Consider the following 22,046-nt stretch of genomic DNA (forward strand, 5'->3'; position numbering starts at 1 on the left):
TATTTATAAGAAACTTCTTTTCGGTTTTAATCCCGTTTTGTCGAACTAAATACCTTTTTAATGTATAGTTTAAACAATCAAAAGCAATATCCCTTTTTCTTTGTTTTCTTTATTAAACTTCGATTAACCCGGTCAGTTCACTCGCGGGCTGTTATCAAACCATCGATAACTCATCGCATATCGCATTATTTTCGCCCCATCACTAATATTTATAGTCTTGTTTTGTGGCGAACAGAGGGAAAAGAAAATTACCTGAAAAAACTCGTGTGGAAAACGCAACTAGAGGGCCGCCAAGATGCTGTCCATGCTGCAGGAGAAGCGTCCGCTAAAGCGCACCCGCCTGGGTCCGCCGGACATCTATCCGCAGGACGCGAAGCAGCGCGAGGACGAGCTGACGCCCACGAATGTGAAGCACGGCTTCACAACGACGCCACCGCTGTCTGATGAATTTGGGACAGCCCACAACTCGAATGTGAATGCCAGCAAGGTAAGCGCCTTCTTCAGCGGCGTGCTGGCCAAGAAGGAGGAGCTGATGACCCTGCCGGACACGGGGCGCAAGAAGCAGCAGATCAACTGCAAGGACAACTTCTGGCCCGTCTCGCCGCGGCGCAAGTGCACGGTGGACGCCTGGTTCAAGGACCTTGCTGGGAATAAGCCCCTGCTCAGCCTAGCAAAACGGGCGCCCTCGTTCAACAAGAAGGAGGAGATCTTTATCACTCTGTGCGAGAATCAGGTGAACATGCAGCGCGCCACCTGGTTTATCAAGCTGAGCGCCGCCTACACCCTCAGCTTCACCGAGTCCAAGAACAAGAAGCGCAGTATCTACGACCCAGCCGCCGAGTGGACCGGCAACATGATAAAGTTCATGAAAGAGTTGCTGCCCAAGCTGCAGGAGTACTATCAGCAGAGTGAGTCTTTTAGGTGGCTCCTATTTAAGATCCTTTTTGAATTCTTTTACTCATTACAGGTCACGAAAAGTCTCCTGCAAATGGTAGCACTTCAGGGAGTTTGACTGCCTCCGGAAATGGTACTGGTAGCAATGGGACCGCCGGCACCAACTCCATTAATTCTGTCGCTGGTAGCAGTGCTCCATCTAACGTAATCCCCGTTCCCAGCATGGCAAGTCCCCTGCCTCCGATCCACAGTCCCGCAAATGGACAGCAGGGAGCACCAGGCGTCGGAGGAGTGGGATCTGGCAGTGTACTGCCGACAGCGGGAAGTCTGGGAGGAGTCGTCGGCGGGCCCGGGTCTTCAGTTGTTGGAGGCGTCGCAGGTGCGGGAGCTGCTGTACCGCCAGGCTCTACCATTTCCGGAATCGGGAGCCAGTTCGAAGACAGCCGTAATGCACTTAAGTACTGGAAGTACTGCCACCAGCTAAGCAAGTACATGTACGAGGAATCGCTTTTAGACCGGCAGGAGTTTCTGAACTGGATACTCGACTTGCTGGATAAGATGCGTACCCAGACAAGCTTTGATGAACCGCTGAAAAAGCTGGTGCTCAGCTTTGCCCTTCAGTACATGCACGACTTTGTCCAATCGGAACGTCTATGTCGGAAGATGGCCTACATAGTGTCAAAGAAACTGGCACATCTACTTAATACTGTGGTGGAACAACAGGCGATTAAGGAGCTGGACGAGCAGAAGTTGCATCAGGATCCCTATGAACTCGCATTGCAGGAGCAGATGAGTTGTCCCCATCACCGTGACATCGTGCTGTATTTGAGCACGATCCTGCAGATCATAACAATCGAGTGCCCCACAGCATTGGTCTGGAGCGGAATAGCGGCTCATCGAGCACCTTCCTCGCTGCTGGGCAGTCCACTGGATCATCTGCCGCTGGCGCCCTCAGTACTGCCGATGCCCACACGTTGTCCGCGCACCAACCAGGAAATCAGGCGTCAATTGCGATCAGCCGAGTCGGACATTGTGCTGCGCACGCAGCACGCAGAGCAGCGCTGGTTCGCCGCCAAGTGGCTAAGTGCCGGTAAGAACCACTACACCAGTGTACTGGCCACACTGGATCACCTGGACACGCATTGCTTCGACCGCATGGAGCACAACAACAGCATAGATACTCTCTACGCCCATATATTTCCCAGCCCAAGCGCCAGTCGTCGGCGGGAGGATGATCAGCTGGAGCCGCGTCCAGCCTACGAGCCGAAGCAGGACAAGGACACGGTGCGCATCCTATGCGAGTGGGCCGTGTCCGGGCAGCGCTGGGGTGAGCACCGGGCCATGGTGGTAGCAATTCTACTCGACAAGCGCCAGATCGACGTGACCAGCACGCCGGCGGATCAACAGTCCAGTGATAAGGACGACAAGGACTCGCTAGCCTCTGGCGCCGGCTTGATCGATGGCCTGCCTGTATTCCAGCACGTGTTGATGCACTTCCTCGACCACGACGCTCCCGTTTTAGATGAACATTCGAGCAGCAGCCAGCAACGCACTGAGTTCACCAATCTCGTCCAGCTGTTTAGCGCATTGATCCGTCACGACGTCTTCTCGCACAACGCCTACATGCACACACTTATTTCGCGAGGAGATCTTTTGCTGGAGTCCGTTCTGGTGATCAAATCGGGGACGACGGCCACGAAGACATCGCCCCCACCTCCGGCGCCGCCACCAACTACATCGCACGGATTCGACGATGATGGTTTTGGAGGGGGACTCGACTTCAAGCACAATGAGTTCGACGACTCCAATGTGGACGACGATCTGGACAAGCTGGTGCAGAATATCAAGGAGAAGGGCCAGCAGCACGAGGCGCCCGATAGTCCCAAGATCGGTCCTCCAGGCGACGGCGAAACCGGAACTGGTGGCAGTATATCGCGGCACTATGTGTACACCAAACACTTTCCCATCCCCCAGGACGATCCCAGCATGAGCAGTTACAGCAGCGAAAGCAACCAGCGTTATATCCTGCTGTTTGGAGTGGGCAAGGAACGGGACGAGAAAAAACATGCTGTGAAGAAAATGTCCAAGGAGATCGGCAAGTTGTTTACAAAAAAGTTTAGCATTGATGTGGCCGCTGCCGGTCATGTGAAGAAGCATTCGCGCAACGAGTTCAATTTCGAGGCCACCACGTCCAAGTGCCAGCAAATGGCCTACTTCGACCAGCACGTGGTCACCGCTCAGTGTGCGGCCAATGTCCTGGAACAACTGAACGGATTCGCCTTGGGAAACAACAACTACCTGCCGGTTCAGGAGCATGTGGCTTTCTTGTTTGACCTGATGGAGCTAGCTCTCAACATCTACAGTCTGTTGGAGCTGTGTGATAGCCTTTTGAAGGAACTGCCCGAGGTGGAACACCAGTTGCAGCTAAAGAAGTCGAACCTTGTGCGTAGCTACACCACCTCGCTGGCCCTCTACATTGTGAGCATCCTGCGGCGCTACCACAGTTGCCTGCTTCTTTCGCCAGAGCAGACGCTGTCGGTTTTTGAGGGCGTCTGCCGCACCATTCGCCACGTGTCGAATCCGAGCGAGTGCTCCTCGGCGGAGCGATGTATCATCGCCTATTTGAGCGATCTACACGAGTCCTGCGTCTTACTGCAAGGCAAGGAACAGTCCACCGAGTATTATCAGCAACTGCAGTGCATCAAGCGCTTTAAGGACATCTTTAACACACCGGAGCAGCTCAGGTGAGTTCAGATCGTATTTATTAGAAAAGCTGTGATTGACAAAAGTTTGATTTTATAAATTTGATCCTTGAAACATCAGCGTTTATTTTAAACATTTTTTGTAGAACCCAAATGTTCTTATTGCATAAAATTAATTACATTCACAATAAGTATAAATTCTTTATTATCAATTGTCTCTAAAAAATGATATTGGTAACTCATCATAAAGCTTTAAATTGTATCCTTCTGAATTTAAACCTAACAGATCGATGTCACCAACGCAGCCTTTTCTGAAGAACAGATAAAAAAACAATTAACTACGAATTCCGTCTTTTTAGCCTACCGCCACAGGGTTATAATCCCCAGTTGCTGCAGGAACTGTTTATGGCTCCTAGACGCGGGGGTAAACTGGACCCTCACTGGTTGGGAACGCTGCACGAGTCGCCGGCAAACGTATACAGCTTTGTGTCCAACGCTTTGATCGCCGTATGCAGGGAGACAGACAATGAGCGACTAAATGACGTCGCTTTGGCATGTGCTGAACTGACCGCAAGCTGCAATGTCCTGTCCGAGGAGTGGATCGCCGCCCTCCAGAGCCTGTGCAGCGGCAGCAAGAGTCCGCGTTATCCGCACCTGGGCGGGCAGGTGGACATTGGCCAGGGCAAGACGCACAACGCCCTGGCCGTCTTCGTGTGCATCCTGGTGGCTCGGCACTGCTTCTCCCTGGCGGACTTTGTAAGTAAGTTTGCCCTGCCGACGCTGGCGCGATCAGTGAGCGCTGGTGGAGCCGAATTAAGCGTTGACGCGGAAGCAGGAGCTCGACTCACCTGTCACCTGGTGTTGAAGCTCTTCAAGACCCTGGAGATCCCCCAACCGGGCATGTACTCCGTAAGCACTTCCCCGAATCCGCTGCACGCCGTTGGCAACGACTTTAGCATTCGATTGAGCTGCGATCGTCACCTACTGGTGGGCGCCCACAAGACCATACCGATAGCCGCAGTGCTGGCCGTTCTCAAGGCAATTCTCATTGTGGTGGACAATGCGGCGCTCAAGACACCATTAGCCGTTGGCAGTGGGTCTTCCTCCTCCGGGGGTTTGGGCGGCGCATTCGGAAGCGGTAAGCGAAGTGGTTTTAATACGCCAGTGCATCCGGGTAGCACGCCAAAAAGCAACGAACAGCGACCCGCCGATCTTAGCCAAATCCTAGGCACCAGTGATCTTCAGTTGGGCAGTAGTTTGATAAGCGAACCAGAAGCTCTGCAACAGCCGTCAGTAGGCGGAATGGAGCAGATCTCCCTGCTCGAGTTTGCCCAGGCGGTGCTCAAGCAGATCTGTGCCCAGGAGCATGTCCTGGAGAGGTGCCTCAAGAACGCTGAGCAGCTGTGCGACATGATAATCGACGAAATGCTGACCGCTAAACAAGCGCAACGCGTGCTGCATATGATCTGCTATCCGGAGGCTGAATTTAACATCATATCCGAGCTGGACCAGCGTTCGATGATCGTCCGCATCCTAGAGAATCTGGGTCAGTGGACACTGCGTATCTCATGGCTGGACTTGCAGCTTATGTACCGCCAATCCCTAAGCAACAATGCGGAGTTGAATGTCTGGCTTGACACGGTGGCACGCGCGGCTATCGACGTCTTCCACATGGAGGAGGTCGTTCTGCCAGGTGCTTTGAAGGCGACGCATAAACCCAAACCGTCCACCTGGCTGGTGGCTCCTTTGATCGCCAAGCTGACGCCGGCAGTTCAGGGCAGGATTCTGCGAGTTGCTGGTCAGGTTCTGGAGAGCATGAACTACTTCTCCAAGGTGTCCAAGTCCGACTGCAACAGTTCGGGCAGCGGGGACGAGCGGGAGAAGAGCAACAGTTGCCACAGTAGCAACAGCTATGGGCTGGGTGGCATTGCAGCCCGCAACAAGAAGATGCCGCTCAATTACCAGCCCTTCCTGGGCCTCATTCTCACCTGTCTCAAAGGCCAGGACGAGTACAAGGAGAACTTACTGGTCTCCCTCTATGCTCAACTCTCCCAATGTCTGCAGTCATTTGCTGAGGTACGTGCTTATTTGTCAAATTTGGCATGAATTCAACATTAATATTTTGCCTTTCAGCTGGACACAATCGGTGGTATTGATGAGCCGCAGGCACGGGAGGAAATTCTTGATGCTTTGCAGTTGCGCTTTTCTCTAGTGGGCGGAATGTTTGAGGCCATTCAGAAGAACAGCACGCCCACAACAGATTGGGCTATTCTATTAGCCCAACTGGTGTGCCAGGGCGTGGTGGACCTCAGCTGCAACCGGGAACTCTTCACCACAGTGGTGGACATGCTGGCCACCCTGGTTCATTCGACACTGGTTTCTGACGACGAGAGGCACTACATGAACCTCATGAAGAAGCTGAAGAAGGAGATTGGAGAGAAGAACAACGCCTCCATTCGGGTCATTCGGCAGCTTCTTCCGCTATATAAGCAACCCACCGAGGTGAGTGATTGTATAACCAACGGATTTATTTGGAAACTAATTAGTATTTCTGTGATTAGGTAATTGCATGTGAACACGCTGGAATGGACACAAAGGGCAACAAGATCTGCGACATGGACAAGAAGCAACTGCGCATATCGGACAAGCAGCGCATTAGTGTGTGGGACATCCTGGAGGGGCACAAGAACCCAGCGCCGCTCTCGTGGGTGTGGTTCGGGGCAGTGAAGCTGGAGCGGAAGCCTCTAACCTACGAGGAAGCGCACCGCAATCTCAAGTATCACACGCACAGTCTGGTCAAGCCCAGTAGCTACTACTATGAACCGTTGCCGCTGCCGCCCGAAGATATTGAGCCCGTGCCTGAGAAGATTTGCATAGTGAGTCCTTTTGTTTCAATTGTTTTTGAACCCTTTCTAAAAATTGGTTTTCACTTCGCAGAAGGATGAAATGAAGGCGGACACGCCTTCGTCCGTGGATCAGTCACCAAGCGCTGTAGTGGGCGGCACTGGAAGGGGTCGTGGCAAGGGAACGACGACGCGGAAACGGAAGCCCAAGAATCCGAAGACGCCGCCCGTGGTCAACACTCAGCAACAACAGCCACAGTTGGCGCCACAGCCTCAACAACCGCAGAATGTGCAGCAACAGCAAATGCAGCAACAGCAGCAGCAACAACAGCAGCAACACATGCAACAGCAGCAGATGCAGAACAATCCGATGGGTCAGATGCCAATGAATATGCCGGTAAGAAAGTTAGTTTTGGGGTACACAAAAAATATGTGAGAAAATCAGGATTTCAAACATCCAACAAATGTAAGCCAATGATTAGGGCCTATTAATTGAAGTTGAAGACACTAGATGTTCTTTTCAAAAAAAAAACAAAGCAACCAAAAAAGCAAAAAATGAAGGAAAAAATTGCACAAAAATTCCAGTTTAAAAATTGAAAAATAAATTTTCTTAACCTTTTAGGTGATAGACTATTCTTCTTAACTTCTTCATATTTCAAACTAATAGAATATGATCTCTTCCACAGATGAACATGCAGCAGTTTGCACCCAATCCGAACAACATGATGCAGCAGAACGCCATGTTGCAACAGCAGCAGATGCAGCAAATGGGCAACAATCCGCTGCAGCAGCAGCTGAATGTGGGCGGTGGCAACGGGCAGCAGAATCCCCAGATGAACTTCATGCAACAGGGTCCTGGTGGCGGCGGAGGCGGTCCTCAGGGTATGCCTGGCCAGCAGCAGCAGTGGCACAATGCCCAGCAGCAGCAGCAACCGCCACAGCCATACCACAATCAATACGCTCCGCACCAGCAGAACATACAATGTAAGTCGAAACCTAAGGATTTAAAGCGGATCAAGATGGTAATCCTTGTAACTCTAAATTTTAGCAAATCGCATCGAGAGGCCACCTTTGAACGCAAACTCCAAACAGGCCTTATCACAAATGCTCCGTCAGCGTCAGCCATTCCAGCAGCAACAAGCGCAACAGGGACCCGGCGGCGGCTTCAATCCGATGCAACAACAACCGCAGCCATCGCAACAACAACCGGGTCCTCAGCAGCAGATGAATCCCAACCAAATGCGACAGCAGCAAATGAATCCCCAACAGAACCCGCAGTCTGTGGCCGCCTTCAATGCCATGCAACAGCAGCAACAGAACGCTCAGCAGCAGCAGATGAACCCCAACCAGCAGACGCAGCAGCAGTTCTTGCGCGGCGGAAACATGCGACCTGGCATGGCGCCCAACCAGATGAATCAAATGAACATGGGCGGCCAGGGCATGCCGCAGAATCCGATGATGCAGCAACAGATGCCGCAAAATATGGTGGGCATGGTCAATCCGAATGCGAACCAAATGATGCAGACTGGTGGTGGTCAGGGTGGCAATGGAGTCGGCGTTGGAGTTGGTGTCGGCGTGGGAGGCGTTGGAGGCGTGGGCGGCGCCGGCAACAACCCCAACATGGGCATGGGCGGCATGCCACAGCAGGGAATGATGCAACAGCAGCCGCAACAACAACCGCAGCAGCAGGTTCAATTCCAGAATTTCCAGAATCAGTACCAGCAGCAACAGCAACAACAGCAGCAAGGAATGCAGCAACAAGGCGGCGGAGCAGGCGTTGGAGTTGGAGTTGGCGTTGGAGTGGGCGTGGGGGTGGGCATGGCGCCCAATCAGCAGCAACAGCAACAGGCCAACATGATGGGAAACTTCAATCCGCAGATGCAGCAGGCGAATCGCAACAATCCCGACTTCATGGCGGTGGCAGCTGCCCAACAGCAGCAGCAGCAACAACAGCAGCAGCAACGCGTTGTTCCCGGAGGAATGATGGCCGGAAACAGGAACCAGTACATGAACCAGGCGCCCAATGTTACCATGTCCAATATGATGGGTCCGGGTCCAGGCGGAGTGGTCGGGCAGGTGCCTCCTTACGCCCGTCAGCAGTCGGCGGGTGGCGGCAAACCTGGTGTCCTGAACACCCAACAACAGTTCCAACAGCAGCAGCAACAACAGCAGCTCAGGCACCAGCAAATGATGCAAATGCAGGGCATGGGTGGTGGCGCCGGCGGGGGAATGGGATCGGGGCCCCAGCAGCCTGGCGGAGCAGTTGGTGGAGGCGGTGGGGGTGGTATGGTGCCGCAGCAGCAGAGCATGAACCAGCAGCAGACGCCGAACCTGGTGGCTCAGCTCCAGCGGCAGAACATGATGGGCCAGCAGCAGCAATACCAACCGCCCCCCTATTAGATCGTAGACACTCCTTAATTGTAAGCCTAGTCCTAATCACTTATTTATCAGATGTATTTGCAATAAACGTACATTCAAAACAAAGTTCAATTTTGGATATAGCCGACATTGACAGATTTGGCATAATATTAAACGAATAGGAAATTAGCGAATAGTCTTATAACAAATACTTAAAAAAAAAGAATGCTGAAAAATATATATTTTTGAATCAAAATATTTAAAAAGCTTAGCATTAACAAAAGTTGTGCTATTTTCAAAAATGCATTGCGTAGCATTTGCAAAACACGTTCAAATCAAAAAACTCTTTTTTGTTTTTTGTCAAATACGATTGAAACTCAACCTATAATAATAAAAAAATACATTTTTAAATTGAAAACAAAATTCAACGGCTATATTATATAGCTGAATTCGGAAAATTTAAATAACTTCATTGTTTTTAAACATATAATTATAAACATTACATTTGTGTTATATCTGAAAGGGTAAATATGTGTGTAATGCTTGCCGTTCTTGTTATATTTATTATATATTTTACATTCGTTTTCTTGAAATCTAAAAAATTGTTTAAATTTGTAAAATATTGTCTTTAAGAAATGAATTAATTTTTTTAAAAACGAAAGCTTTTCCAATGTTTATTTATTTTTTGTATTTAACTCTGAATTTTTTGGTTTATTTCCTTCGCGTAACCATCGAATTCTTGCACATCTCTAATCAGCTGAGCGTCGATTGTTGCACTGGTGTGCGTGGGCGATTGTGTGCATGTGAATTAGAAATAATACATTTTTCGTAGGCATATTGTAGACGTTTTGTTAGTTAGAACTAAAGTTTAAGCAAATTAGTGCAAGTCTTTAGCTGCCACGAGCGAAACACCTACATACATATGTAGAAACCGTAAAAAACGCCCACAAACCGCGTCCGTGGCACATTTCATTCATCGATTGGGCCGAAATTCGATTCGAAGTGATACATTTCGCAGTATTGTTTGCAAGTGCTCGCGAAGAGGACGTGCTTTTTTAGTGGGTCATAGTCATAGTTTAATTCCAATCCGGAAATGAGCGAAGTGCCGGAGAGCAGTAAAAAGCGTCAGAAGACGGTGAGTACGGAAAAAGTGGACCTGTCCCGAAAAAACGTATATACTTTAGCTCTATTTGAACAAGTGTGCCGAAAAAATTGTACTCCAGATGTGAAATATAATGCTTAATTTATCACTCAATTTGAACAGCCGCAGGTTGTTTGACAATTTCTCCAGATCTCATCTGTCCCGCAGTTCCAAAACTCTTTGTTTACGTTTCCCGCTCGAACTATTTACCCTTATGTTTTTCCATATGGATCCGAAAGACACGTAATGCCAGAATTCCCCTCCTAGACTTATCTTTTACTATAAGTATGTGCTTCTTAACCCAGTTTTCATTCGCAATTGACTACCTAAAGCATCAAATGAGTACTTTGGTCAAACTTTATAATGAATGCCGGCAATTGATAAGATTATAAGCATATAATTTCCTAGATTGTGCGGTCAAAATACAAATGGAATGATTAGCTACAATGTATGCAAATATTATAAGTTTGAAGAGGATTTTGTAAATTGTTGATTCAGCAGAAGCGTTTCCAACATGCGAATAAAAATGCAGAGGTTGCATTTTACTATTTCAAAAGCTTAATTTGTTGACAAGTACATGTATGTAGGCAAATCACAGCATTCCGGACATTTAAATGAGTTTCAAAAAATATTAAAATTATCACTTTGATACCCAAAACAAAAAAAATAAAAAGGGAGTTATTTAACAGAAAATTGTTGAATAACATCTAGTGAGTAGTTTTAAAAAAATCATTTTTCATATCACTCCAGTATGAGTATAAATCCTGCATGTGGTGAAAATTGCACTTAAAAGAAAATGTAATATTAGTCTTTACTGCCCATTTAAATGACTCCTTTTGCAATCACAAATAATCTTTACCGTTTTTGAAACAATGTAAGACTCTTAAAGTGCCTTATGCAACATTCAACTATTTCCTTGATAACAACTGGTTACCACAAAAAGTGTTATTGTTTTTGCTGAAACAGGTTCAAAATAGAAAGAAAGTCTTCCGAGGAGACTAAAGTGGTATCAGCGAATTGTAAACAAGTCGCGCTTAAGTCATGAACACGAATAAGCCACATTGTTGGAGCTGGTCAAAAGTAGTTGAAAACTTGGCCAACAACCCGGCTTCTCTTGCAGGTTGAATGACCACAGTGACAACTCTTCGCTGTATCTTCATTTCGCGATATTGTTTTTTGACACATATATGAATCACACTTTTGCGGCAGATCAACTCCGAAGAAAATATTATCCGGGGTGCTTCAGAACTGTTTCAACCCACAGTCCATAAATAAAGCCCATTCCTTTTTTTTTTATTTTTTTTAATTTACTATTCAAGCAATTTTTATAGTGATAAGTTTGTTTTTCCTAGCGCAAATAAACATTTGGCTTTAATGGTTTTTACTTTTATCCGTCATTGCATTACGTGTTAACTTAAATGTCATTAATTTAATCATTTATAGTGATTACCTAACTAAATGGCTTTTGAAATAGTGCTGATTGAGCAATGTTCATCCAAAGATACTACTACTATCTTGATTAATATCCGAGAAAAACAAAACAGATAACTCTGAATAGCAACAATGTTTATTTTTATAAAGACTTATAAAGTCGAGTAAAAACTTTGCAATTTTCGGGTTTTATGATTATTAGTTTTTTTGGTACTCGTAACCTATTTCGACTGTTCCAAAAGCTATTGTTAATCTTAGTAAATCCCCAAATTATATTATTTAAACCTACATTTCAAAATAAGTGTACTTAGCTGTTTAAACGACAGTTTTTATCTACAACAAAAACAATGCAAATTTGAGTCTACTTATGAGGAGTTTGTTAGCTAAACCCTCCATAAACAAGTTCCTAGGTGGATCTCTATTTCGGCCAAGTGCCAACGTAGCTGTCTCGGTCTTCGCCTCGACTGCAGCCCGTGGATTTTTAGTTGCAGTTTCGAGCTTCGTCGAGAAAGTTCAGTGTTTTTGGCGTTTGACTTCGGTTTCAGCTGTGGTGCTCTGCGGTGTGGCTCGAAAACTCTCACTTGTTTAATTATCAAAGAGTACATTGTTCGACTCCCGCTTTCTTTTCACCTGCCAAGAGTTCGTTTCGTTTGGGGAAAAATGTTTACCCGATGTGCCAATTCGCTTGGCCACTATAATAATAATAACAATAACAATGGCAGTGCTGCTTCCACGAAGTGCTGCCTCTCAAATGTGGAAAAATCAGAAGATGCGGTAAGTTCCATTCGGATGAAGTGTTTTTAGTGTTTTTTTTGTTTGTTTGCTAAATACTCTTATGACGACCATCTTATCAGGTAAACAAAAAGTCGCAGATTTCTATTTATACCGAATTCTTATATACATTTTTTAAAGCTGTAATTAAATTATTAAATCTAGAAAGTTAACTTAAAGGCATATCCTTACAGTTTAGTTGATTTGTTAGATTGCTTATTAGGTAATCTTTAGCACTGAAAGCAAAAAGAATATTTGCACATTAAAAACCCCAAACTTTAATATAATTATTTATCTATTAAAAAATTCGGAATTTTTCAGTTAGTTCAGTAGGTATTAATATCCAACATCGGCTCGAAAACTCCATTTCAGATCTGAATAAATATAAAACCATTTTTATTAATCCACTATGTTTAAATCAGCACAATTTTAAAAAGATGGAGATTCGTCTTCAAATGAACCGTATGTTTAGTAACCTCTTTGTATTAGTCTTGACTTCTTGGTTGGCATTTTCCATTTCGTCTCTATTGTTTTATTTGTAGAAACTTTCCGGATAAAATTTAGCGATAAAGAATTATAAATTATAAATCATTTTTGTGTAGGAGTATTTGGCAGTATTTCTGCTGCTTTTAAGAAGTATCAAATATGGAAGGCGATAAGCCCTTTTCCATGTGCTGGCCTTTTTATCAGTGTGTAAAATGGTTTGCTTAAATATGCGGCGTACTTTAAAAGCTTATCTAAGAGCCGGACTAACAGCCTGAGACAATGATTAGCTTCGAGCATAGCCGTGAGAAGCACCCCTGCAAAAGTATATAAAGGGGTTTAAAAGGCAAAGAAAGGGGGAGATTAAAATTGAAAGAAACGAGGGAAAGACTGTGCAAACATTCCCCATATTCCTCACATGAGTCTTAAGAGTGTAAATGATGCGTGCGTGGACCGCCGATCGAGAGTTCAGAGCGAGATGAATCGGCGGATCTGAGGGCGATCTCTCCGCCTCTTTTTCTCTCTGTGAGTTCCACTCTCCATTCCAGTAGCGATGGAGTCAGAGTGCGCCATATAATGGCGTAAATATTATTAAAAACTTTCAGTTCGTTTTCATCGCTCGTCGCGTGTCTATGACGAATATTTTTTCACATCCGTGAGCTCGTTTTCAACGCAATCTGAATATCGGATACGCACCGCTATCAGTGCGAACCGTAACTGAGCGAATAATAAAGTAATAGCTCCCTGTACATTGCAAAATATTCCAAAGAAAACAATGCCGAATCCGCCCATTGGATTTTATCCCCATATTAAGAGAAGGGTAAGGCTAGCAAAGCGTACAAAAAAGTTAATAACAACTTAGAAGTATGTCTTCGTTGTTAAAATAAGGGCAATAAAGGGATAAAGAATGAAATAACCTAAATTATTGTGCCACTAAACACCTAAATCTGAATTAAGTTGCTCAATAAACGTGAGCAAGAAATGGTTGTCTTTATGGAAGTGATATCATTAACGGGGAAAGGAATACATATAAGTGACAATCTAGCACAGTGACCCACATCTAAACCATTCACGAAGAACGCCAAATAGATACGATTTTTATTCAAAACTATTGCGAATACTAAGGGAACATTTTCTGTTTCAAATTTTTACGATTTTCGATGAAATGGTAAATAAAATGGTACACAAAAAGATTGTATTGTGAAGACTAAACTTAATTTTTAATTTGAATGTAAATCTATAATGCATTTTCATTGTTGTAAGTTATTCAGAAAAATTTGGGAGTAAATATTTAGTTAGAAACACATTATTCTCATATTAACTAAATAACAATCAAACTAAAAAATATATAGAAAAAAAATATATTATAAGTTATGCAACGTAAGAAATGAATGCATTTTTTCATACACAGAAAGTGATTATTAAGTTTTTAAAATATCTTTAAAACTTTTAATGCATACGTCTTTTGGAAGTACTGAAACTCAAAGCAATTTACCAAGAAAAAGCAAATATTTGCTAACTTTTCACTTTGAGATAGAGACCCAAACCCTTGCGTTCTAACCATATCGCGTAATTCCATTCGCGATTCTGCACACTCAAGCTCCAGCGGAAGGTCAACAAACTGAATGTTGGACCTCAGCACGAATCGCCCTGGGGTCAAAGCGAACTATTTCGATGATGACTTGCCATCGGCTCTGGATTCAGCTTTGACTTTGGCTTTGTGGCCGTCTGAAAAGCTAAAAGACCCGCCAAGGGGCCCGAGGCGGAATTCATCGCCATCCCAACTTGACATGAATATTAATTTATGATAATTTCGAAAGCTAAACCAAAATTGTTCTTCTTTCGCTTTTTTCTGTTTGCAGTGCCTACAGGTGGCGACGAATGTGACCGAGCAAAAGCACCATGTCACCAGGGAGACGCGCGGCAAGAATCTGGGGCTGTGCCGGGGCTTCCGAGGATGCACTGTGTGGCTGACTGGTAAGACCATATCCTTACAGCATTATTATTTGTTTCTTAATCCTGCAAAAAGCGATCATATGCATATCTATCATGGAAATAAATCAATGCATTTATTTATTTAAGTCTAAAATGCAAAGTTGTATTACATTTATTTGAATACCCAACGAGTATTCTTTTAAAATTTTTAAATTTTTGCAAAAAAAAACTTGCAACTTTCAGCAAGATCTCTGTATAATCTAATTCTTAAATTGATTTTGTTTTCTAAATTAGCATTAGTATGCTGTCAATTCCAAGAAATACGGATGTACTTTAAATTTAAAAATGCCTTTCTAATTCTAATTTTTAAATTATTAGCTATATTTTAGACACCAAAGCGGAGAAGAATAGGTTTTGTAAAGTAGAATTTAAAGTAGATAATATTCTATATAAATTTAAAAAATACATTTATTGCCATCCTTTTGCAGGCCTCAGTGGTGCTGGAAAGACCTCGATCGCCTTCGAGCTGGAGGCGTACCTGGTGTCGCGAGGTATTCCGGCTTACGGACTGGACGGCGACAACATCCGCACCGGACTAAACAAGAACCTTGGCTTCACGCCCGCCGATCGTGAGGAGAACATCCGCCGCGTGGGCGAGGTGGCCAAGCTGTTCTCTGACAGCGGGGTGGTGGCCATCTGTAGCTTTGTGTCCCCCTTTGCCGACGATCGTGAAATGGCGCGCAAGATCCACAAGGACGCGGGCCTGAAGTTCTACGAAATATTCGTGGACACTCCGCTAGACGTGTGCGAAACGCGGGACGTGAAGGGACTTTACAAGAAGGCTCGCGAGGGCGTTATTAAGGGCTTTACGGGTATTACGCAGGAGTACGAGCGGCCGCAGAAGCCGGAATTGGTGGTCAACACCCACGGCTACACTGTCCAGGAGTCGACGCAAAAGCTGGTTTCACTGCTCGAACAGGAGGGCATCATTCCGCGCTCACTGCGCGACGTGGATCAACTGCCGGAACTGTACCCCAGCGAATCCATTGCCACGGAGGCACTGCGTCACGAGGCCAACTCGCTCCAGGCCATCGAGATCAGCACCGTGGAGCTGCAGTGGGTGCAGGTACTGGCCGAAGGATGGGCTTATCCACTCCGAGGATTCATGCGCGAGGACGAGTACCTGCAGACGCTGCACTTCAACACACTCCAGAGCGGCTTGGATGGTTCCTATCGCGAGAACCACTCGGTGCCCATCGTTTTGAGTGCCAGCCAGGCGGACAAGGATCGTCTGGATGGCTCCTCATCGCTGACGCTAAAATACAACGGCAAACCGGTGGCTATTCTGCGCCGTCCAGAGTTCTACTACCAGCGCAAGGAGGAGCGGCTGGCCCGTCAGTTCGGCACCAGCAATCCCAATCATCCATACAGCAAGCAGGTCCTCGAGTCCGGAGATTATCTGGTCGGCGGCGATCTGGCTGTGATCGAACGGATTCGCTGGGAGGACGGTCTGGATCAGTATAGGCTGACTCCCAACGAGCTGAGGCGTCGTTTCAAGGAGATTAACGCCGACGCCATCTTCGCCTTTCAGCTACGCAATCCCATACACAATGGGCATGCACTCCTCATGCAGGACACTCGCCGCCAGTTGCTGGATCGCGGCTTCAAGCAGCCGGTTCTGCTGCTCCACCCCCTGGGTGGCTGGACCAAAGACGACGACGTGCCCCTAGACGTGCGCATGAAGCAGCACCAGGCCGTCCTCGATGCCGGTGTTCTCCGCCGCGAAGACACTGTGCTGGCCATTTTCCCCTCGCCAATGATGTACGCCGGTCCCACGGAGGTGCAGTGGCACGCCAAGGCTCGCATGAACGCCGGCGCAAACTTCTATATCGTGGGCCGCGATCCGGCGGGCATGCCGCATCCGGACAAGGAGGCTTACCCGGATGGCAACCTTTACGACGCCACGCATGGAGCGCGAGTGCTGAAAATGGCCCAGGGACTGGACAGCATGGAGGTAAGTCGGGAAACCCAACTAGTATAACTCAAAAAATCATCTATCAAAATATATTTAGAATTTTTGCCAAAGTAATTATATACTCTTTTCATCTTCCTATTTTGGAGATAGTAAAAGGTACACAACAGCTTTATTAAATCTGCGAATTTGTGGTGTTGAAGTAAATAAACAATACATACTGCTTGCTAGCTTTAGCTTTCCAAAGCGCCTTGGTAAATAGAACACCCAGCAGCAAAAGGTTGAAAGTAGAAAGTAATTGCTGGATATAGTTTAAGGAACTAAAAATAGTACAAGTAGATTGTGTAAATCGAATTTCGATTTGGCACATGCTTACATTTTGAAGGCGCCCATGCCTAGGAAATGTAATGCATTTTAACGTGACGTCTAGAGTTATAATAATGCATTCGTTTTCCATTTTGTAACATCATATTAATACAGTTACAATTTTATTGTTTTTGAAAGATCTTGATTTAAATAAGTATATGAATTAATTAAGAATACTTCTGCTGATTTACATGTTGAAAACTCATATCATAATTATACTAATACTGAAATATATATATATGTTTTGATAACGGTTGAGAAAATTATTACTACTCCATAGATATTGCCGTTCCGGGTTGCTGCCTACGACAAGAGCACCAGTAAGATGGCCTTCTTTGAACCTAAGCGTAAGGATGAATTCGAGTTTATCTCGGGGACCAAGATGCGCACCCTGGCCAAGACCGGAGCCAGTCCGCCGGACGGCTTCATGGAGCCGGAGGCGTGGCAAATCCTGGCCACCTACTACCAGAACCTGCCGCAGGCGTAACACACTGCCAGGACCCGACCTTCAACGTGCAATTCCTCCTAGTTATAGCTTCTGTGCTTATTATAAATAATCCCACTTTATGGCCACTAATCACCTACCACCATTTGTCCATCGTTTTTAACCCAAATCCGGACCTCTTCCTGCGTGTGTATGTTGCGGTCCTCCTAATTAAATGTTCGTATCGTACAATCTACTTGTATCTACACAATCTATTTGTATCTACACATAAGTCACCCTCTCTGTTTATCTTAAGCTCAATGCCGTGCAGCTATTTTGTAAACTGTTTTTAAATACATATTTAAATAATTATCTGTTAGGAGCAATTTTATTCAACTCACTAAAGTTTTCGGTCAAAAATACATAGTTTAAAGTTTCGCATTTGGGGCCAATGCTCAAATCTTTTAAACATAATTTCTGAGGGCATTACAAAACTATACAAAATATTTTCCTGGCAGCCACTATATATAAACCTCATTTTTTTCAAATAAAAAAGGAAAGTGGTTTTATGGCATTAGATAATAAACGTGAAAGAGCTAAACTTTGAGGCTGAAAAACACTCGAAAAAAGTCTTGCTTTAGCGATATATGGAAAAAATTACAAGAGACTGGACCATATCGAAGTAGATATGATCGGCAAGAACAATTTCCCTAGGCAATTTTATGTCCCTTTTTTCCACATTCTATTATGACTGTGACCAGAAATTAAATAGCAAATAATTTTATATAGACAAGATCCTTTTCCGTATATAGCATTTAAGTTTTTTGACATAAATGTGTTAACAGAGCGTTATCCACTGTTAAATTGAACAACGACAAAAGTTTCCCGCTACGAAACAGATTTTGAAAAGCCTTCTCAATAAGAACTAGCTTTCTTTGGTTTTGCACATGATTTATTTTTATAAAATTGTATACGTTTAATCATTAATATTACAAGTAATTAATTAATATCAAATATGCATTTAGTTATCATTTAATTTCACATTATTTACTGCGCTGTGTATGTGTTCATAATTGTTTATTGCTGTCGATCGATTTTACTCGATACTACCTTTAATTGGTGACCTCGTCTGCAAATCTTCATTAATGTTTATTTATTAGATGTAACGGTTTTATTGACAGAGTTGTGTGGTGTGCGGAAAAGAAAAAATAAATAGAGTACGAACTAACCGAATGAAATGTGTGTGAAGATTAAGAAGAATAATAATATTAAAGCACCCTTAAACTGTGCGATACTACCACATTTAGGATGTAAAGTAAGGGGATTGGGATTCGGGGAGTACAATTTGGGTAATTGTGCGTCTGGACATCCTCCGTATCCCTAAGCATAATGGCAAAGGGCTGGTAAATCGATCGAAAGTACACATAAGCAATGAGCAAAACAAGGGCACGTGAACTAATCATATGCATACATAGTACATATATATTTGTTTTACAAGTAATAATTTACAAATCGACAACAACCATGGCTGCTAGAGAAAATCATAATTCCGTAAATACTAAAACCTCTTCGAGAAGGACGCGGGCGGGTTGGATTGGCTGCTCTTCGCTTTACGTTATCGCTGGATTTTTTTAAACTGAGTTATATACGTATATATATATATATATATTATCATTCCTAGGTATATTTCGTACACGATGACGTCATATACTTTATTTAATAACTGTTTCATAATGCAATTTGTTTTCTATTCCATTATCGCGTTTTTTCGGTTAGGGAGAGCCGGCTGTTGATGTTTAAGGTTGATTTAGATGTCAGTTAATGTTGGCTTGTTTGGGGTCCCGGCTTTATTTGAACCTAAGAGTTAAGAAAACTACTATCTCGTAGTTACCACCATAAACTACTGCCCCGTAGTCGTTTCCACCATGCCGCATCAGTGCCGAAAGCAAGTTGCCACGTCAAAGCAGACTGCACCTGGATAACCAACTGTCCTTCGTCCGACTGTCCATCGGTTTCAGCTGATGGCCGCCCTTGGGTGGGTTGTTAGCCTCCTGTGCACACAAAAGAAATTTGTAGTTGGCCACTAGCAAAAGCTCTTTGTCGGGCTTCCCCCTCAAAACACTTACCATCCGCTTTTCCGTTTTCGCTTTGATATCACTGGCTAGGGTGAGGAAGGCTTCTTCCACGTTGATGCTGGCTTTTGCGGAGGTCTCCATGAACTTTATGCCATACTCAATAGCCAATTGTTCGCCGCGCTCCTTTGAAACCTGTAATGGGGAGAACATTTTAAAATGATCACTTAATTCAAATTTTAATCTCCAGTATGTAAAACGCAGACACTAACTAAAGAGGAATTCAACTCTATGTTAAATTTGAATTAAGCACTGTTTAGAATTGCATTGGGAACCCGGTCTACTTTTTTTTTTAAGGACAAATAATCAAATATCAGTTTATTTAAACATTGCTGTTAAACTGTATAAGTAATTCTACAAAATGTCTTTTAATTGTTTATATATCTTTGATTTTTGATCAAAATGTATACGGAAAACCGCCAACTGATTTAACCTCGAATTGATACAGCCAGTGTTCAGAATCATAAACTTACCTGTCGCTTATCGGTCAATTCGCACTTGTTTCCCAGCAGCATTTTCTCGACGTCGGCGGAGGCGTTTTCCTCGATATTTCTGATCCAGTTTTTGATGTTCTCAAAGGACTTCTCCTGGGTTATATCGTATACCAGCATGATGCCCATGGCACCTCTGTAATAGGCCGTGGTGATTGTGCGAAAACGCTCCTGGCCGGCAGTGTCCCTGGGAAATTCAATAGTAATCAATATTAATAAAAATAAATTCCAGATTGACTTCTTTATTACTTACCATATTTGTAGCTTAATTTTCTTGTTATCCAACTCAATTGTTCTAATTTTAAAATCGATACCTGCAAAGAGAAAACGGATGAGAACATACACACACGCACGCTAATTAATTTGAATAATTTGGCAAGCTGCTGAACCTGTTTGTTCAGAGCCCATGACGTCGCATTACAGAGAGACAAAGAGAAGCACAGAAACCGACAAACCACGCAATTGATTAAAACAATGTCGTTAAGTAAATGCCCCAAAATTGGAAGTGTCGCAAGAAAAACGTGCCAAAAACGAAAATAAACAATTATTAGCCACGAGCAGGGATGGGAATCGTTCGACTTTTGTGTTTACAAGTACAGCAAGTACACTGTACATGCAAAATAATAACTATTAGAGTAAAGCTTTCCTTTTCTGGTAATTACATTAATTTTGTCTATTACTGTCAATATAATAAATGTTGTTCCCGCGCGAATAATCCCTTTAATAAGTCGAAGTTTTCTTGTACAAATAATTATTACCATCAACTGAGCGTTCAAAATACATTCGATAGTAATTAATTAAAACTTTATTGTGTAACAAAAGCCTTTGTTCTTTTTGTCATATCAGTGTTTTACTGAAATCTTGAGAGTATTGCAATTTATTATCTTATTTATTTTTTTGTTTCTCTTGACTTAAAGGGGAATCATTTTTGAAACGTATCTATTAATAAGGGTCTGGGAGCTACAATTATTTTTAACTTGATTTTGTTTTATCTCACTCTAAGTATTGTGTGTTAGAAAAGTTCTTAAACTGTCTAGGGACAACCGATTAGACTCCTCCTTTCCCTAAGCACTGGTCTTTGGGGTTAATACAACACTCCCGATTCGGTGAGTTAATGGGCAAACCTCGGTATCACACAATCCGGCTTCTTGGGCGATAAGAGCTGGGAAAGTACAAAGACTCTGGGTGAGTCTGAAAGTTATTTCTGTTCGACTTCCTATGCGGGTGTGAATCTTTAGCTGAGATAACGTAGAGACATCCGGATTTTCAAGTTTTGGGTCTGTTGTTTACGGAAAATTCATTATAAATGGCCCCTCCCCCGAAAACTGCAATAATTATGACAAATAATATAGTACAAAATAAAAAGAGGAGAACGCTAGCTCATGAGTCACTGGGCCTGCTAAAGCTCGAATTCCGAATGAGTTCATGCGAACCAAGAGGTGTCATAATTAATTAAAAATCGGGGAGACGAGATGACGTTTCACTCACCTATTGTGGATATGAACGTCGTGTTGAAGGCGTCCTCGGAGAATCGGAACAGGATGCAGGTCTTGCCAACTCCTGAGTCGCCGATCAGGAGCAGTTTGAACAGATAGTCGTAGGTCTTGGCCATTTTTTTGCGGTAGGATCACAGTTGCCGTTCCTCACAAACTCCCCGATAATGATGGTAATGGCAAGGGTAAGGGTTAAGGGTGATGTACTGTACTCCTTTATTAAGTGATTCTTTGCTAATAACACTAATCACGAGTACTACCCATGCGTGCTGTTGAATGTTATTCGAATATTCCTAGACGTAATCGTGTATAATCGTATAGTTTTTTCTTCTCTTCGCAGCTCTTTTTGGGTGTGTTGGTGTTGTGTTTTCGATTTAGGAGCCGTGTCAAAAATGGCGACGTAGATTTAAGATTTTTTGTCTGCGCCCGAGTGTTTGCTTTCAACGCGGCGGATTTTCCGGTGGGAAAATGCAAGGGCGCTCGCTTCGCAGAGCGAGTGTACGAATTGTTGTTGTGGTTAGGACGTGGAAATTAACTCAATTACTGCTTTCTAATTACGCCCGTACAAAAAATATGATTCTTCGCAGTGTTGGCTAACAACTGGTGGTGT

General features: G+C 44.3%; 3 protein-coding genes across 6 annotated transcripts; 2 read left to right on the forward strand and 1 right to left on the reverse strand.

The window, feature by feature from the left end:
• The first annotated feature begins 213 nt into the window (after positions 1 to 213).
• LOC108038795 (mediator of RNA polymerase II transcription subunit 12) lies at positions 214 to 8,923 on the forward strand. 2 transcript variants are annotated; one of them, XM_017115632.1, is made up of 8 exons: positions 214 to 908; positions 968 to 3,638; positions 3,956 to 5,672; positions 5,730 to 6,098; positions 6,158 to 6,472; positions 6,534 to 6,836; positions 7,126 to 7,423; positions 7,488 to 8,923. In XM_017115632.1, the coding sequence occupies exons 1-8, from the start codon at positions 296 to 298 to the stop codon at positions 8,837 to 8,839; spliced, it is 7,638 nt and encodes a 2,545-aa protein (XP_016971121.1). In that variant the 5' UTR covers positions 214 to 295; the 3' UTR covers positions 8,840 to 8,923. The 2 variants fall into 2 exon arrangements, with proteins under 2 accessions (XP_016971121.1, XP_016971122.1); XM_017115633.2 differs by lacking the exons at positions 214 to 908; positions 968 to 3,638; positions 3,956 to 5,672; ... (1 more) ...; positions 6,158 to 6,472; positions 6,534 to 6,836 and adding an exon at positions 7,013 to 7,061.
• Positions 8,924 to 9,578: 655 nt separating this feature from the next.
• LOC108038784 (bifunctional 3'-phosphoadenosine 5'-phosphosulfate synthase) lies at positions 9,579 to 17,692 on the forward strand. Of its 3 annotated transcripts, none has more exons than XM_017115618.2 (4): positions 9,579 to 9,932; positions 14,486 to 14,600; positions 15,047 to 16,572; positions 17,177 to 17,692. In XM_017115618.2, exons 1-4 carry the CDS (start codon positions 9,891 to 9,893, stop codon positions 17,381 to 17,383), a joined length of 1,890 nt encoding a protein of 629 aa, XP_016971107.1. In that variant the 5' UTR covers positions 9,579 to 9,890; the 3' UTR covers positions 17,384 to 17,692. The 3 variants fall into 3 exon arrangements, with proteins under 3 accessions (XP_016971107.1, XP_016971105.1, XP_016971106.1); XM_017115616.2 differs by lacking the exon at positions 9,579 to 9,932 and adding an exon at positions 11,865 to 12,143; XM_017115617.2 differs by lacking the exon at positions 9,579 to 9,932 and adding an exon at positions 13,212 to 13,443.
• Positions 17,693 to 18,771: 1,079 nt separating this feature from the next.
• On the reverse strand, positions 18,772 to 22,040 carry LOC108038787 (ras-related protein Rab-8A). Its single transcript, XM_017115624.1, has 5 exons — positions 21,432 to 22,040; positions 20,197 to 20,257; positions 19,926 to 20,130; positions 19,447 to 19,587; positions 18,772 to 19,371 (listed from the first exon to the last, which is right to left on the reverse strand). Exons 1-5 carry the CDS (start codon positions 21,553 to 21,555, stop codon positions 19,279 to 19,281), a joined length of 624 nt encoding a protein of 207 aa, XP_016971113.1. The 5' UTR covers positions 21,556 to 22,040; the 3' UTR covers positions 18,772 to 19,278.
• Between the last annotated feature and the right edge of the window lie 6 nt (positions 22,041 to 22,046).

This window comes from Drosophila rhopaloa, unplaced genomic scaffold (assembly GCF_018152115.1).
Source record: "Drosophila rhopaloa isolate 14029-0021.01 unplaced genomic scaffold, ASM1815211v1 contig_163, whole genome shotgun sequence".
Taxonomy (NCBI): Eukaryota; Metazoa; Arthropoda; class Insecta; order Diptera; family Drosophilidae; genus Drosophila; species Drosophila rhopaloa.

What these genes read in the sequence shown, in the direction of transcription:
- LOC108038795 (XM_017115632.1), top strand. Translation starts at nt 296, where the DNA reads ATGCTGTCCATGCTGCAGGAGAAGCGTCCGCTAAAGCGCACCCGCCTG. An exon ending in AGATGCCAATGAATATGCCG is followed by an intron (nt 6,837 to 7,125) that starts GTAAGAAAGTTA and finishes TCTCTTCCACAG; the next exon opens with ATGAACATGCAGCAGTTTGC. An exon ending in GCACCAGCAGAACATACAAT is followed by an intron (nt 7,424 to 7,487) that starts GTAAGTCGAAAC and finishes TCTAAATTTTAG; the next exon opens with CAAATCGCATCGAGAGGCCA.
- LOC108038784 (XM_017115616.2), top strand. Translation starts at nt 12,030, where the DNA reads ATGTTTACCCGATGTGCCAATTCGCTTGGCCACTATAATAATAATAAC. An exon ending in TGGAAAAATCAGAAGATGCG is followed by an intron (nt 12,144 to 14,485) that starts GTAAGTTCCATT and finishes TTCTGTTTGCAG; the next exon opens with TGCCTACAGGTGGCGACGAA. An exon ending in ATGCACTGTGTGGCTGACTG is followed by an intron (nt 14,601 to 15,046) that starts GTAAGACCATAT and finishes ATCCTTTTGCAG; the next exon opens with GCCTCAGTGGTGCTGGAAAG.
- LOC108038787 (XM_017115624.1), bottom strand. Translation starts at nt 21,555, where the DNA reads ATGGCCAAGACCTACGACTATCTGTTCAAACTGCTCCTGATCGGCGAC. An exon ending in AAAATTAAGCTACAAATATG is followed by an intron (nt 20,131 to 20,196) that starts GTAAGTAATAAA and finishes TGAATTTCCCAG; the next exon opens with GGACACTGCCGGCCAGGAGC. An exon ending in CGAAAACGGAAAAGCGGATG is followed by an intron (nt 19,372 to 19,446) that starts GTAAGTGTTTTG and finishes TTGTGTGCACAG; the next exon opens with GAGGCTAACAACCCACCCAA.